A 12,150-nucleotide genomic window follows, 5' to 3' on the forward strand; every position below is an offset into this window, starting at 1 on the left:
AAAGTTTTATGAGGAGTTGCTGCCTCTGTTTTCTTCCCTGGTGCTGTACTGATGCACCTCCACCTCTCTGGAACCTCTTCTGAAGGGGAGAAAGGAAGGGAGGGAGGGGTGGAGGGAAGGGGGCTAGTTGGGGTGGGGAGACCTCCTCCTAAAACATTATTGAACATGAAAAAGAGGGATCATAAGGAGAGTGCAGTAGGTGAATGTCTTACATAGTGTTACACACCGTTTCATCTAAGAACACATCAGTGAATGCACTGCCCCCTCCACTCAAATGTAAATTGTTTTGTGTCTGAGGGCCGGAAGAAGTACAGCCGGAGTTCCACCACTGAAAGGCCAATCAGAGAGAAAGAGAGTCCTCAAGGCAAGGAGATCTGGCAGAGAGTGAGGCAGAGACTGTTTTTGTATGAGAGCCTGCCGTGGGTGTGAGTTTCTGTCAGGCATCATGTTTATTGTATGTAACTACAATTATTGGTGAGAGGGTACTCAGTGCGTGGGCTCATTTGTATGACTTTCTGCTGCAAACATATTTCTACATTTCTATATATCTACTTACATCTTCATTTGTATGTTTGTGAGACACACAAACTGTTCATGTTTGTGTATGTATCTACCATTTGGTGCGTGTTTGTATTGTGTGTCTCTATTTTGTGTCTCAGAATCTCCCTCACATACACGTAGGATGTGATGAAACTAGTAAACAGGGATGCAGGCTTTGATGCCGATCCAGGCAAATCTCATGTTTTATTCCCTTGGTTTGTTTTAAGGGTTAATTTGAGAATTCATCTGTTAATCCTTTTACACCAAAGCTTTCTGCCCTCTCACACTCCCCAGCTGCCTCTCTCACATACTGTAGATAAACTATGCTGCTTCATCCTCTGGGATCAGTCGAAATCAGAGCAAGTTCATTTCCTGCCCTCAGAGGAAGCTAGCGCAAACAGTCTCTTCTCAGCCCTGGGTTTCTCTCCTTCTTTTACCCTCTTTCTCTACTCTTGCTCTCCTTTCTCTTTTCTAGGCCTATACAGTACAATCTCTCTCTCTCTCTCTCTCTCTCTCTCTCTCTCGCTTCTCTCTTTTTAATTTTATATCCTCTCAGCACTCAACTGCCAGCTGATCCAATAGATCCTTGTTTTGGTTGACAGGGGCCATGACCCATCTGTACTGTATTGTCTGTCTATCAGTCTTTCTCTCCTCTCTTTCCTTCTCTGGTAAACACACCATTGGTGTCTGCGGTGCGAGTTCTGCCGGAAGATAGGTTTACTGGTTGCCATGGCGTTAAGCTGGGCTTCTGAGTGGACACTCTTGAGGTCAATGGGTTTTCTGGGTTGCCATGGTGTCGGTAGAAGCTTCACTCCTCAACGCTGGCTGTTGCAAATTTCCATTTAAAATCTCCCTCCGAGCTGAACGGCCTCTGTAGGTAATCTCATGCATGTGACCATTCATCTGTAACCTCCTGAGGCTGATGCTAGAATAGAAGGAGAAGGATGGCCTTCAGTTATCTCTCACCTACTTACATTGACCCTAGAACAGACTTCACTTGAGAACGTGTATACACCAAGGTACTTATTAACAGATACTAGTGCTGTTTTGGAACACTGGAACCTGTTACTCATTTACAAGTCTTTCACTGCACTGCAGTAGTTCAGGTTAATGATCTTATGATTTGTTTAATGATTTTTTTAGGAGTAACTAGGGGGCATTAAAAAGAAAGAGGTCCTGTTCTAACCTGTGTCCTTGTTGTTGTGTTTTGTCTCTGTACAGAGTGGCCTGAGTAAAGAGGACCATGCACTCCTAAGTGCACTGCAGTGCTCGCATCCCCTTCTCTCATCATCGGCTCTGTGATGAACCACACCCCCAGTCCCCACATGGCCGAGGCCGCCAAGTCCGGGGCGGGCCTGCTCTGTGGCCTGGGCCTGGGGCCGGACAGGATGCGCTCCCCCGACAGCCTGACCCACACACCCAGCCCCACGGGGGGCACACCCAGCTCCAGCCCCCCTCTCCTGCTCTCCCCTGGCCTGGGCGAGGGCGCAGGCGGGGACTGGGAGAGCCGCGAGGAGCTGCGGCTCAGGGAGCTTGAGGAGGCCCGTGCGCGGGCTGCCCAGATGGAGAAGACTATGCGCTGGTGGTCGGATTGCACAGCCAACTGGAGGGAGAAGTGGAGCAAGGTGCGCGCCGAGCGCAACCGGGCACGGGACGAGGTGCGGCAGCTGCGCCAGCGACTGGACGCGCTCACCAAGGAGCTGACGGGCGCACGGCGCGAGCGGCAGGAGCTGGCCTCGGAGAACGAGCAGCTCAGACAGGAGGCAGCACGTCTCTGTGCCGACCAAGCCTCACCCTCCCACACCCTCCCCTCGGCCCCACCCTCCTCCTCCCCCTCCACTCCTTCCTCCTCCTCGTCTTCCTCCCAGCCCCCAGTGGACAGCAAGGAGGAGAGGGTGGGCGAGGGGCTGGGTTCACCTGAACAAGAACCAGTGAGGGACGTGAGCACAGAGAAACCTGATAGACAAAAGGTGGGTCACAACTCCAGACCACATCTGGCTCAAATGCATACATGGGTAAAATATTTGAATGTATCTCCAATATGTTTTATTTAGCTTGGATTTTGCACTTTCGGGACTATTTCACCTGCTCCAGTGCTCTAAGCTCCACTAAATCTGATGCAGACCAAGTACTTGAAAGTATTTGACACATTTATTTGACCCAGATCTTCCTAGATCCACACAAAGTCAAACAGAACCAGACACAGGCTATGTAATAAAATACCAGAAGTGACAGTAAATTGAACTGACCTCACCTTTGCTGTAGTTGGGCGAAAACACAGCAGATGTTGTTTGGAGCGTAGCTTCCAGCTGAGTCTTATTGAGGTCTTCCTACCAGAACACACACCAGAGCCCCTGCGGAGCAGCTACTGGAAGTAGTAGTGTGTCTTCTTTGTTCTTAAAATAGAACCCACCCCATCATCTATCGTCTACCCAGGGGGGCAAAGCCCAGGCACTGCAGTACTGAAGCCTAGACTCGCCTCATATTCCCAGAAAGAGTACAATTCTCAGACACAGGGTACAGGGCTGAGGGCACAGGGAAGAGAGTGAGCTTCCTGATGGGAAAAAAAGCCTCTTGCCCCACATGAAGGGTATTGTATTAGTTGCTGTCCTCAGATATACATAGTGAATCTCAGTATGCTTTAGAAAAGTTTAGAGTATGGTCGATTTTAACTCGATGATTGTGTATTGAAGTCATATTTAGCAGTGGTTGAGAGTTAAACAGGATGGGGTTATGTGCTCAGCTGTGCTCACACACACAAGCATGCACACAAGCAAACACGTGCTGTACACACCCATAATAAGTAACCCATAATGTTGGTGATTCAGCTCAAACATCAGAGAATACAGGTCAGTAACATTACCAATTAGACTTGACCTTTAGCTGGCTCATAACAGGGGCTGCTGTCTCCATGGTAACACACACAGACACCCACACCCACACCCACACCCACACCCACACCCACACACACACACACACACACACACACACACACACACAGAGTATTCTTCTTCAGGCATGAAAATTAATGGTGATAACCACTCTGTTATCTTGCCTGTTATCTGTCTCCATAATCTGGAGGAGAATGTCCAGCGAGATTCCAACACACACACACACACACACACACACACACACACACACACACACACACACACAAACACCACACATCTTTCCTCAGGCCTTATGGGTGCCATTTGCAATAAATCGCAGTTAGAACCCCACCATGAGCAGAGTTGGGCATCGTGAGGCTGCTCACATACTATCCCATTTCCTGCCCCTCTATTGTTCTCTCTCTTAGTCACACACAGATAGATAGACAGACAGACACACTGAGTGGTTCCACATGTGGCAGTGCTGCCATTTCACCTAGTCCACCCACCACATTGCCTAGTTAGTTCATTAACCTCTAGGGCCCTCTGGTGGCCAGGCAAGTAAAACAGTGAAGGATTCAGAAGTGATCAATAATGAAGGATCAGATGGTGGATCTTCAGAGTACAAGATGATGTTTTTATTGACAAGACAGGCACAGACAAAACAGGCACAAAAGCAGTAGACAAGACAGGTGCCTGGGAGAACGTTCTGGATCAGCCATTTTTCAAAGTATAATTCTGCTGTGCATTCACAGTTATACCTGGTTCTACGTCAGATTTAGCGTTGCACTGATTGGTCTTTTTTTATGGGAGGAATCAAAATCAGCCTATCATATTCAAACACCTTAACAGGTTTTGGGTTTCAAATCAACAGTGAGCTGTCCACATCAATTTATTGCAGGAATCTTTCTTATCTTGCCCTGTGCCAGGCTCTGCAGACCACAAACTCTCCGGGTCCCATGAGATAACATTGACACTTCTCTAATTAATGCTGGACACCTGAGTATGACTTCACCCTCACAGACAAAGAGGCTCTGTTCTATTATCAAAAGTTAACTACATTGTTGAAGCAAAATATGTCAAACAGAGCAATAGTACACCAAAGTCAGAATCACTAAAACCCCACTTCTATATTCTAGGCCTTTATTTACTTTCAATGGCTGCAGGGGCGCCAAACTCTTAAGTTGAGCTATGATCACTTTTCCCCGACCCTTCAACAGCATCTTTTTTCCACATCTGATAGTTGAGATGAACCTCAAAAGCCTTCTTTCCTTGCATCCTTTCTCATTTCTCCTTCTCAAAATGGATACAAGAAGAGCGTCTAAGTGGAGGAACCTCAGATTTTCTCCTCCAATCGCTTTTGAGAAGGAGGTAAGGAGAGAGGATGTTAGGAATCGGGGGAAGACTTGAGTGACTCAGCCTTGGTGAGGAGCTTCTGCTCTCACAGGAAGTTGGCAGAGGGGCCAGAGCCCCTGTGTGGCTCCCAGGGCCAACCCTTTGATATGTAATCCTTGCTGTGAGGAAGAGAAGGAAAAGAAAAAAGTGTTGTTTTGAAAAGGGCCGTTTTTGATTACTCCGCCAAAAAGCCTGGGAATTTCATTTTTACAGACAGGAAATGGGGATAGGGGGTAATAGGATAGCTGCTGTGCCGGCGCTATTGAGTTTTAAGAAAAATCCCTCCCATGTGAGGTTTAATTAAGAAATGTAAATATTTTAGTCTGGGAATTTTCTCTTCTTTCCGGCCTTCTCTCTATGGGCAGAGTTGAGATGGTGATGATGACGGCATTGAGATGTCTTTCTCCACAAGACACTTTTACAGTCAATACTTAGATGTAAAGCCAGCAGCACTGTTACCTCCAACTGCCTCCTCTCTCCTCTCTTCCAGTTCTAGCAGTCTCCCCCCTCCTCTCTCTTTGTCTGTCCAGAGATCTGATGTCCTCATCCAACAGATGACTCACATACTGTATACAGCCAGCCACTATCAACAGCTCTCTTTTCCCTACTTTTCTTTCTCAACTCGTACTCTCTTCGATTGTTCTCTTGTACACATTTACTTGTCCTGACTCTTGTCCTGACACTTGTCTTTCTCCTGCTGTTCTACACTACACTCTATGCTGATCTTTCTCTCTCTCTCTCTCTCTCTCTCTCTTTCCCACCCTCCCCCCAAAATGTCAAAGACAATTTTCTGTCATATGTTGATTTGATGACCCATGAAGCTTGAATGCTGAATATTCCTGTGTTCCCCCTAGGAGCTGGAGCTGTTAGAGAGCGTGCTGAGGTCCAAGGCCGAGGGTCCAGCAGCAGCAGACTCGTGGGACGCCCGCAGCGCCAGTAGCCTGCGCTCCGCCCTGAGTCGCCAGGACCGCAGCCGTCTGCTCTGGGACGACATCACCGCCATGGAGGAGGACTCGGGCAAGCTCAACGCCCTCCAGCTACGCCTCGACGAGTCTCAGAAGGTCCTGCTCAAGGAGCGCGAGTAAGGAGAGGAGAGGAAGGGGGGGGGGGGGGGGAGGTTCTGGAATATGTGTTTTTTTGTGAAGGAGATGTTTTCTTCAGATGTGGGTTGTGTGAAAATGCAGCAGCTTTATAGTCTGTCACTTTGACAATGCATGCTTCATATAGCCTATTATTCTCAATAGGCTTAATGGTGAAAAGATTGAGGGATTATGTCAGAAACCACTTTCATTAAGATATGGTGGTAGATGAATCAGATTGAATGCTGATGTGGTTGTTCTATAGTAATGGATTTTTGTTTACCTGAGCCCGATCACCATTGTATGTACAGTAGCTCATGTGCATTTGGACAGCCACATCAACAACTAAACATGTGTGTACATTTACAGCTTTTTGGTGTGGGAATGAGACCAAACGTGTACAGAAGCACCCTTGTATGAGCTTCAAATGCTGGTACAGCTGTATGCACTGGATTTGTCTACACTAGAAAGTGCTTTCTCTATTCCAGCCAAGCTGAGATGCCTAACTAATTATTTACAAGTGAAGCCTCCTGATTTGGCCTGTGCTCTGGCACCAGTGCAGGTTCCCACTCCTGCCAGCAGCACTGCCATTAGGTTTTCCATTAGAATCATAGCCGCTTTATGAGCTCTCCAGAGGCAGTCTCTGGCTTCTGTCGTCATTGGTGGTCTCCTTCAAATCCTCCAGTGTGGCCAGGCCATCTGTATTAGACCTGTTTGTGTTTGTCTTTGTCTCTACTCTGGAATATTCTGTCAGAGTCTTTATTCAGTCCCAGAATAATGATGTCACTTAAAGTTAACAATGACATCTAGTCAGTTTTGGTGGCATTTGGGGTTGGATAGTGTTCACGATACACAGTTCCTTAAAGGCCCCTACTTCCCCATGACCGGTAGTGGACGCTGGTGGAAAATGTTCTCCTTCTGCTCAAGGGGATGTGACATTTTGACAGTGTATGCTAGAGCTGATGGTCGCAAAATATCTGGAAGAATGGAATATGAGGACGTTTTACTTGAATCTCTGGGGGTTGTAGTTTAGTTTACCCTTGGTAAATATACCTCTGTCCTATATGATGCTGTTATCAGCACAATGACACCCTTTCTCTTCTCCCTAGGGACAAGCATGCGCTGAGTAAGAACATTGAGAAGTTGGAGATGGACCTGAGCCAGTGGAAACTCAAATACGAGGAGCTAAATAAGACCAAACAGGAGGCCATGAAACAGGTAAGAGAAGAGAGAGGCTCAGGATAACAGATTCCCTTGGTGCTGGGTTAAAGCTAAAGCCATAATCCTGGTCCTTTTTGTTGTTGTCGTATCGGCCATGGGATCCCTATGGCCTTTACTTAACACACATCCTTTCTTCCTCCCCTCCCCTCCCCTCCTCCCCTGCCGTCACCACCCCAACCTGGCACGGGCCCACCTCACACAGACACATATGCAGAGACAACCACTTCAGAGAGAGAGAGAGACAGAGAGTGTGTTGTTAAGGGTTCGCCACTAGGGGGCACTCAGTGCTCAGAGGCAGAGCTATCTTGCAACGGCATCAATTTCATTGAAAACCATGAATGGACAGGCAGTCAGTGAAGGGCAGGCGGAGGAATGTCAGGATATCACAGAGGCGAGAGGTAGTGGACAAGGGGATGAGACAGGAGATGAATGTGTGATAGAAAGGTGAGATAAGAACACTGAGAACCGCCAGAGGAGGAAGGTTGAAGCAATAATGTAAGCACCTGGACCATAGAGGAAATGCAGTAGGTAAGCAGATGAAACCACGTTGCATGGTTGTCACTGAGGATAGCTCACTATAGAAGGAGAGAGAAGTTACACGAAGACTCAAGGCCAAACTATAGTAACGCCGTTACGGCACCGCAACGTCTCAGTAACGTGAGCCGCAGTTTAACAAGTCACGGTGAGACATGCTAGACAGAATGAGAAATCAGCACGTCTGCGAAGCGATGCTCGCTTGAAGCAGCGTAGTTTTACGCTTCGAGTCCATTTTCCTCTGCAGCGAGAGCGTTGTCGAGGCGTAGATGCAGAGAAATAAGCACATCATATTAATATAAATTCACAGCTAACCTCAATCATCCTAAAACTAAGTAGGAACATTGCACAAATCACCTGCACACACTGAATGGTTCGGTATCACATTTTAGGCTTGTATCATAAACAGATTAAGTGTTGACGCAATTCTTGATGTCATGCATGTATAGGCTACTTCAAATGATTTAAATTGCAGGTTAGTTGTTGAGGTTTAACGAATATAGCCTCCCGTTATGAAGTTTAGCTGACATTATTTTCAGATAGCTTCCCTTTATGAAATATAGCCTATTTTGACATCAGATCAACGTTTGTACCAGCGCGTCTCGTCTGGCTGTTGGTGCAGCCCCCTGAAAACTGTGTTAAGGGAGCTATGACTGTACGTTCTCGTTTCGGTGTTGGTATAGTTTCTGCGTAAGGATATCCGTATTCTTACCAGTAGGGTTTTGATGATCACAACTCTCACCTAGAATACAGCAAGAAGATCATACACTACATTCACAGCTGAGATGCTCAGAGACAATATCGCCACATTGTAAATAATGTCTGCCAAGTCTAAACAGGGAGCACACTAAGAGCATAGTTCCTTCAAGCATTGTCTCAGATGCACCTTCTAAATGCATAGCTAATTGTGCTAGCTCTGCTTGTTCTAACTGAGATTGTTGGCTAGCCTATCTACTGTACATACAGTTAGGTCCGGAAATATTTGGACAGTGACACAATTTTCATAATTTTGGCGCTGTACGCCAACACAATGAAATGAAACAATCGAGATGCAATTGAAGTGCAGACTTTCAGATTTAATTCAAGAGGTTGAACAAAAATAACGTATGAAACATTTAGGAATTGCAACCATTTGTATACACAGTCCCCTATTTTCAGGGGCTCAAATATAATTGGACAAATTAACAATCATGACTAAAATGTTCATTTTAATACTTTGTCGAGAATCCTTTGCAGGCAATGACTGCCTGAAGTCTGGAACCCATGGACATTACCAAATGCTGAGTTTCCTCCTTTGTGATGCTTTGCCAGGCCTTTACTGCAGCTGTCTTCAGTTGTTGTTTGTTCTTGGGTCTTTCTGCCTTTAGTTTTGTCTTCAGCAAGTGAAATGCATGCTCGATCGGGTTAAGATCAGGTGATTGACTCGGCTATTGCAGAATATTCCACTTCTTTGCCTTAAAAAACTCCTGGGTTGCTTTCGCAGTATATTTTGGGTCATTGCCCATCTGTACTGTGAAGCGCTGTCCAATCAACTTTGCTGAATTTGGCTGAATCTGAGCAGACAGTATATCCCTAAACACTTCAGAATTCATCCGGCTGCTTCTGTCACATCATCAATAAACACTAGTGACCCAGTGCCATTGGAAGCCATGCATGTCCATGCCATCACCATGTTTTACAGAAGATGTGGTATGATTCGGATCATGAGCCGTTCCAAGCCTTCTCCATACTTTTTTCTTCCCATCATTCTGGCACAGGTCGATCTTAGTTTCATCTGTCCAAACAATGCTGTTCCAGAACTGGGCTGGCTTTTTTTAGATGTTTTTTTGGCAAAGTTTAATCTGGCCTTTATATTCTTGAGGCTTATGAATGGTTTGCACATTGTGGTGAACCCTCTGTATTTGCTCTCGTGAAGTCTTCTCTTTATGGTAAACTTGGATAATGACATGCCTACCTCCTGGAGAGTGTTCTTCACTTGGCTGGATGTTGTGAAGGGGTTTTTCTTTACCATGTGAAGGATCCTGCGATCATCCACCACTGTTGTCTTCCGTGGACGTCCAGGCCTTTTTGTGTGGCCGAGCTCACCCGTACGTTCTTTTTTTCTCCGAATGTACCAAACTGTTGATTTGACCACTCCTAATGTTGCCACTATCTCTCTGATGGATTTTTTTTTTTGCAACCTAAGGAGGGCCTGTTTCACTTGCATTGAGAGCTCCTTTGACCGCATGTTGTGAGTTCACAGCAAAAGCTTCCAAATGCAAATGCCACTCTCAACTCAGACCTTTTACCTGCTTAATTGATAAAGAAATAACAAAGGAATAGCCCACACATGTCCATTAAACAGCTTTTGAGTCAATTGTCCAATTACTTTTGGTCCCTTAAAAAAGAGGGGCTACATATAAAAGGGCTGTAATTCCTAAACGCTTCCTCCAATTTGGATGTGAATACCCTCAAATTAAAGCTGAGAGTCTGCACTTTAAGCCCATGTATATAACTGTAGCTTGAATATGTTTTGGTAAACAGCTAAAATAACAAAAATTGTGTCAGAGTCCAAATATATATGGACCTAACTGTATTTACAGTATATGACATGATCTCTGTACCCTGATCTCTCTCTCTCCATTTCTCCCTTCCTCCCTTCTCTCTTTCTCTCAGTTGAACATGTTGAAGGAGTTGCATCAGGATGAGTTGGGCCGTATGTCAGAGGACCTGGAGGACGAGCTGGGAGCTCGCACCAGCATGGACAAGAAACTGGCCGAGCTACGAGCAGAGGTGAGGTCTACTCACAGATGCCTGTATGCACACTTAAACACTCTCTGTGCCATATAGTCAATTCTAGTTGACAATCCTACCCAAGTGACTCATTAAGTTCATGCGGTGACAGCAGGGGGCTTGGTGTCAGTCGTTTGTTACTGACTGACTTTGTTGTCGCTTTCTGGAAAAGTACAGCCCATGGTGCTCTCATGGCCGAGCGTAACATGTCCCCTCCTTTTGAAGTGTATTTTGAAGCGCTCTCCCACCAGATGTCCCCGTGGCACAACATCCCAGTGTCCCCACCACCAGGCCCCCACGCTAGCCTGCTGTCCACCCCGCACACAAGCGTCACGCCCGCTCTTTTCCTTCTCCCTCATGCCCACCACACATCCGCTCTGCTGGGAAGTTAGCCTTGGGAATACAGCCTGTGCATGTTTAATGACTCTGCTGCTGCTGGCTCACCAGTGGAGAAGCAGAGCATGTTGGAATCCTGACAGGCCATCTCCTTTAGTCCTAGTGCGTTTATACCATCTCTTTGTTGTGTGAAATGTCCTCAAATGACTCCAGGCTTGTCCATAAGTACTACTGTGCGATAGTGAGTGAATCTACTGAATACAATTCTGTCAGATCTCCGCAAGTACATAGGGGGTTAGGGCTAGTGGTCTCTCTCTCTTCTTTCTTTCTTTCTTTTTCTTATTTTCCCCCTCTCTCTCTCTCTACCACTCTACCAATGTGTGGCACTAGCTCTGTCACCACCTAATTGAGCAATGAAGGTGTATTAAAACATACAACAACAAAAATACTCTCTCCCCCAGATGGAACGTCTGCAGGTGGAGAATGCGGCGGAGTGGGGCCGGCGGGAACGTCTGGAGACGGAGAAGCTGGCGCTGGAGAGGGACAACAAGAAGCTGCGGGCGCAGACAGAGGACCTGGAGGAGCAGCTGGCGCGGAAACGCCGTCAGGCCGCCAGCGCCCTGGACACCGACCTCAAGACGATCCAGTCTGAGCTGTTCGAGAGGAACAAGGTCAGAACACACACATCACACACACAACACCTCCTGCATACAGCTGTCACATGATTGCTGACTAGTCACTCAACACACACATCACACACACCTTGATGCACCTTACAGACAGGGTTCTTACTGCTGGGCTGTCTAGCCAGAGGTGGGGCTTAACCAGGTCAGAGCTCACACACCTCCATACACACACACCCCTCCATTCTCTTCTGACACACCATACACACCTCTATGCACTTCTGACATACCTGAGACACGGTCGCCTTACTGAACTGTCTATCCCAAGGCTCCTTTCCTTGTGTCCTCAATACCTGTGTCATTTTCTCTTTGTGTAAGTACTTGGAGGTTGTGTACCTCTGGCATTTTACCTGATGCTCCTTTTGGGTCAATACACTACACTTCTGGCCATGAATAAGTGAGGAAGAGATGGAGAGGCCATGTGGAGTAGACAGACAGATGGAGGAACCTTGAAATTTTCTATTTAAATTTGTCCTGTGTGTCCTCGTGCCGCACCCGCCACAGGACCCAATTATCCCTGCCTGCCTATCAATTCTGCCCATGTCATAGATATTAGGAGCCCTTCATCCATCATGAGCAGGTGGCCTGCTCCAACTGGGCACCTAGCATTCCCCACACTGTACTGGCTCACATGAATGTCTTACACTATCTCGGGCTCACATGTATGGAAACGCACACACACACACACCTAGCATAGATTTTTGCTTATGTTGACTGATG

General features: G+C 46.7%; 1 protein-coding gene across 2 annotated transcripts in view; it reads left to right on the forward strand.

Annotated features, from left to right (window-relative positions):
• ccdc102a (coiled-coil domain containing 102A) overlaps positions 1-12,150 on the forward strand; it is a 53,995-nt gene that overhangs the window by 26,594 nt on the left and 15,251 nt on the right. The window contains exons 2-6 of one of the 2 annotated variants that reach the window (XM_083697277.1): positions 1,764-2,510; positions 5,660-5,886; positions 6,994-7,102; positions 10,295-10,411; positions 11,209-11,418. In XM_083697277.1, coding sequence (XP_083553403.1) covers positions 1,842-2,510; positions 5,660-5,886; positions 6,994-7,102; positions 10,295-10,411; positions 11,209-11,418 — 1,332 coding nt within the window. In that variant the 5' untranslated portion in view covers positions 1,764-1,841. Of the gene's footprint in view, positions 1-1,761; positions 2,511-5,659; positions 5,887-6,993; positions 7,103-10,294; positions 10,412-11,208; positions 11,419-12,150 lie in introns of both variants that reach the window. The other variant, XM_083697278.1, reaches the window with a different exon arrangement.

This window comes from Argentina silus (genome assembly GCF_951799395.1).
Source record: "Argentina silus genome assembly, chromosome: 2".
Classification (NCBI taxonomy): Eukaryota; Metazoa; Chordata; class Actinopteri; order Argentiniformes; family Argentinidae; genus Argentina; species Argentina silus.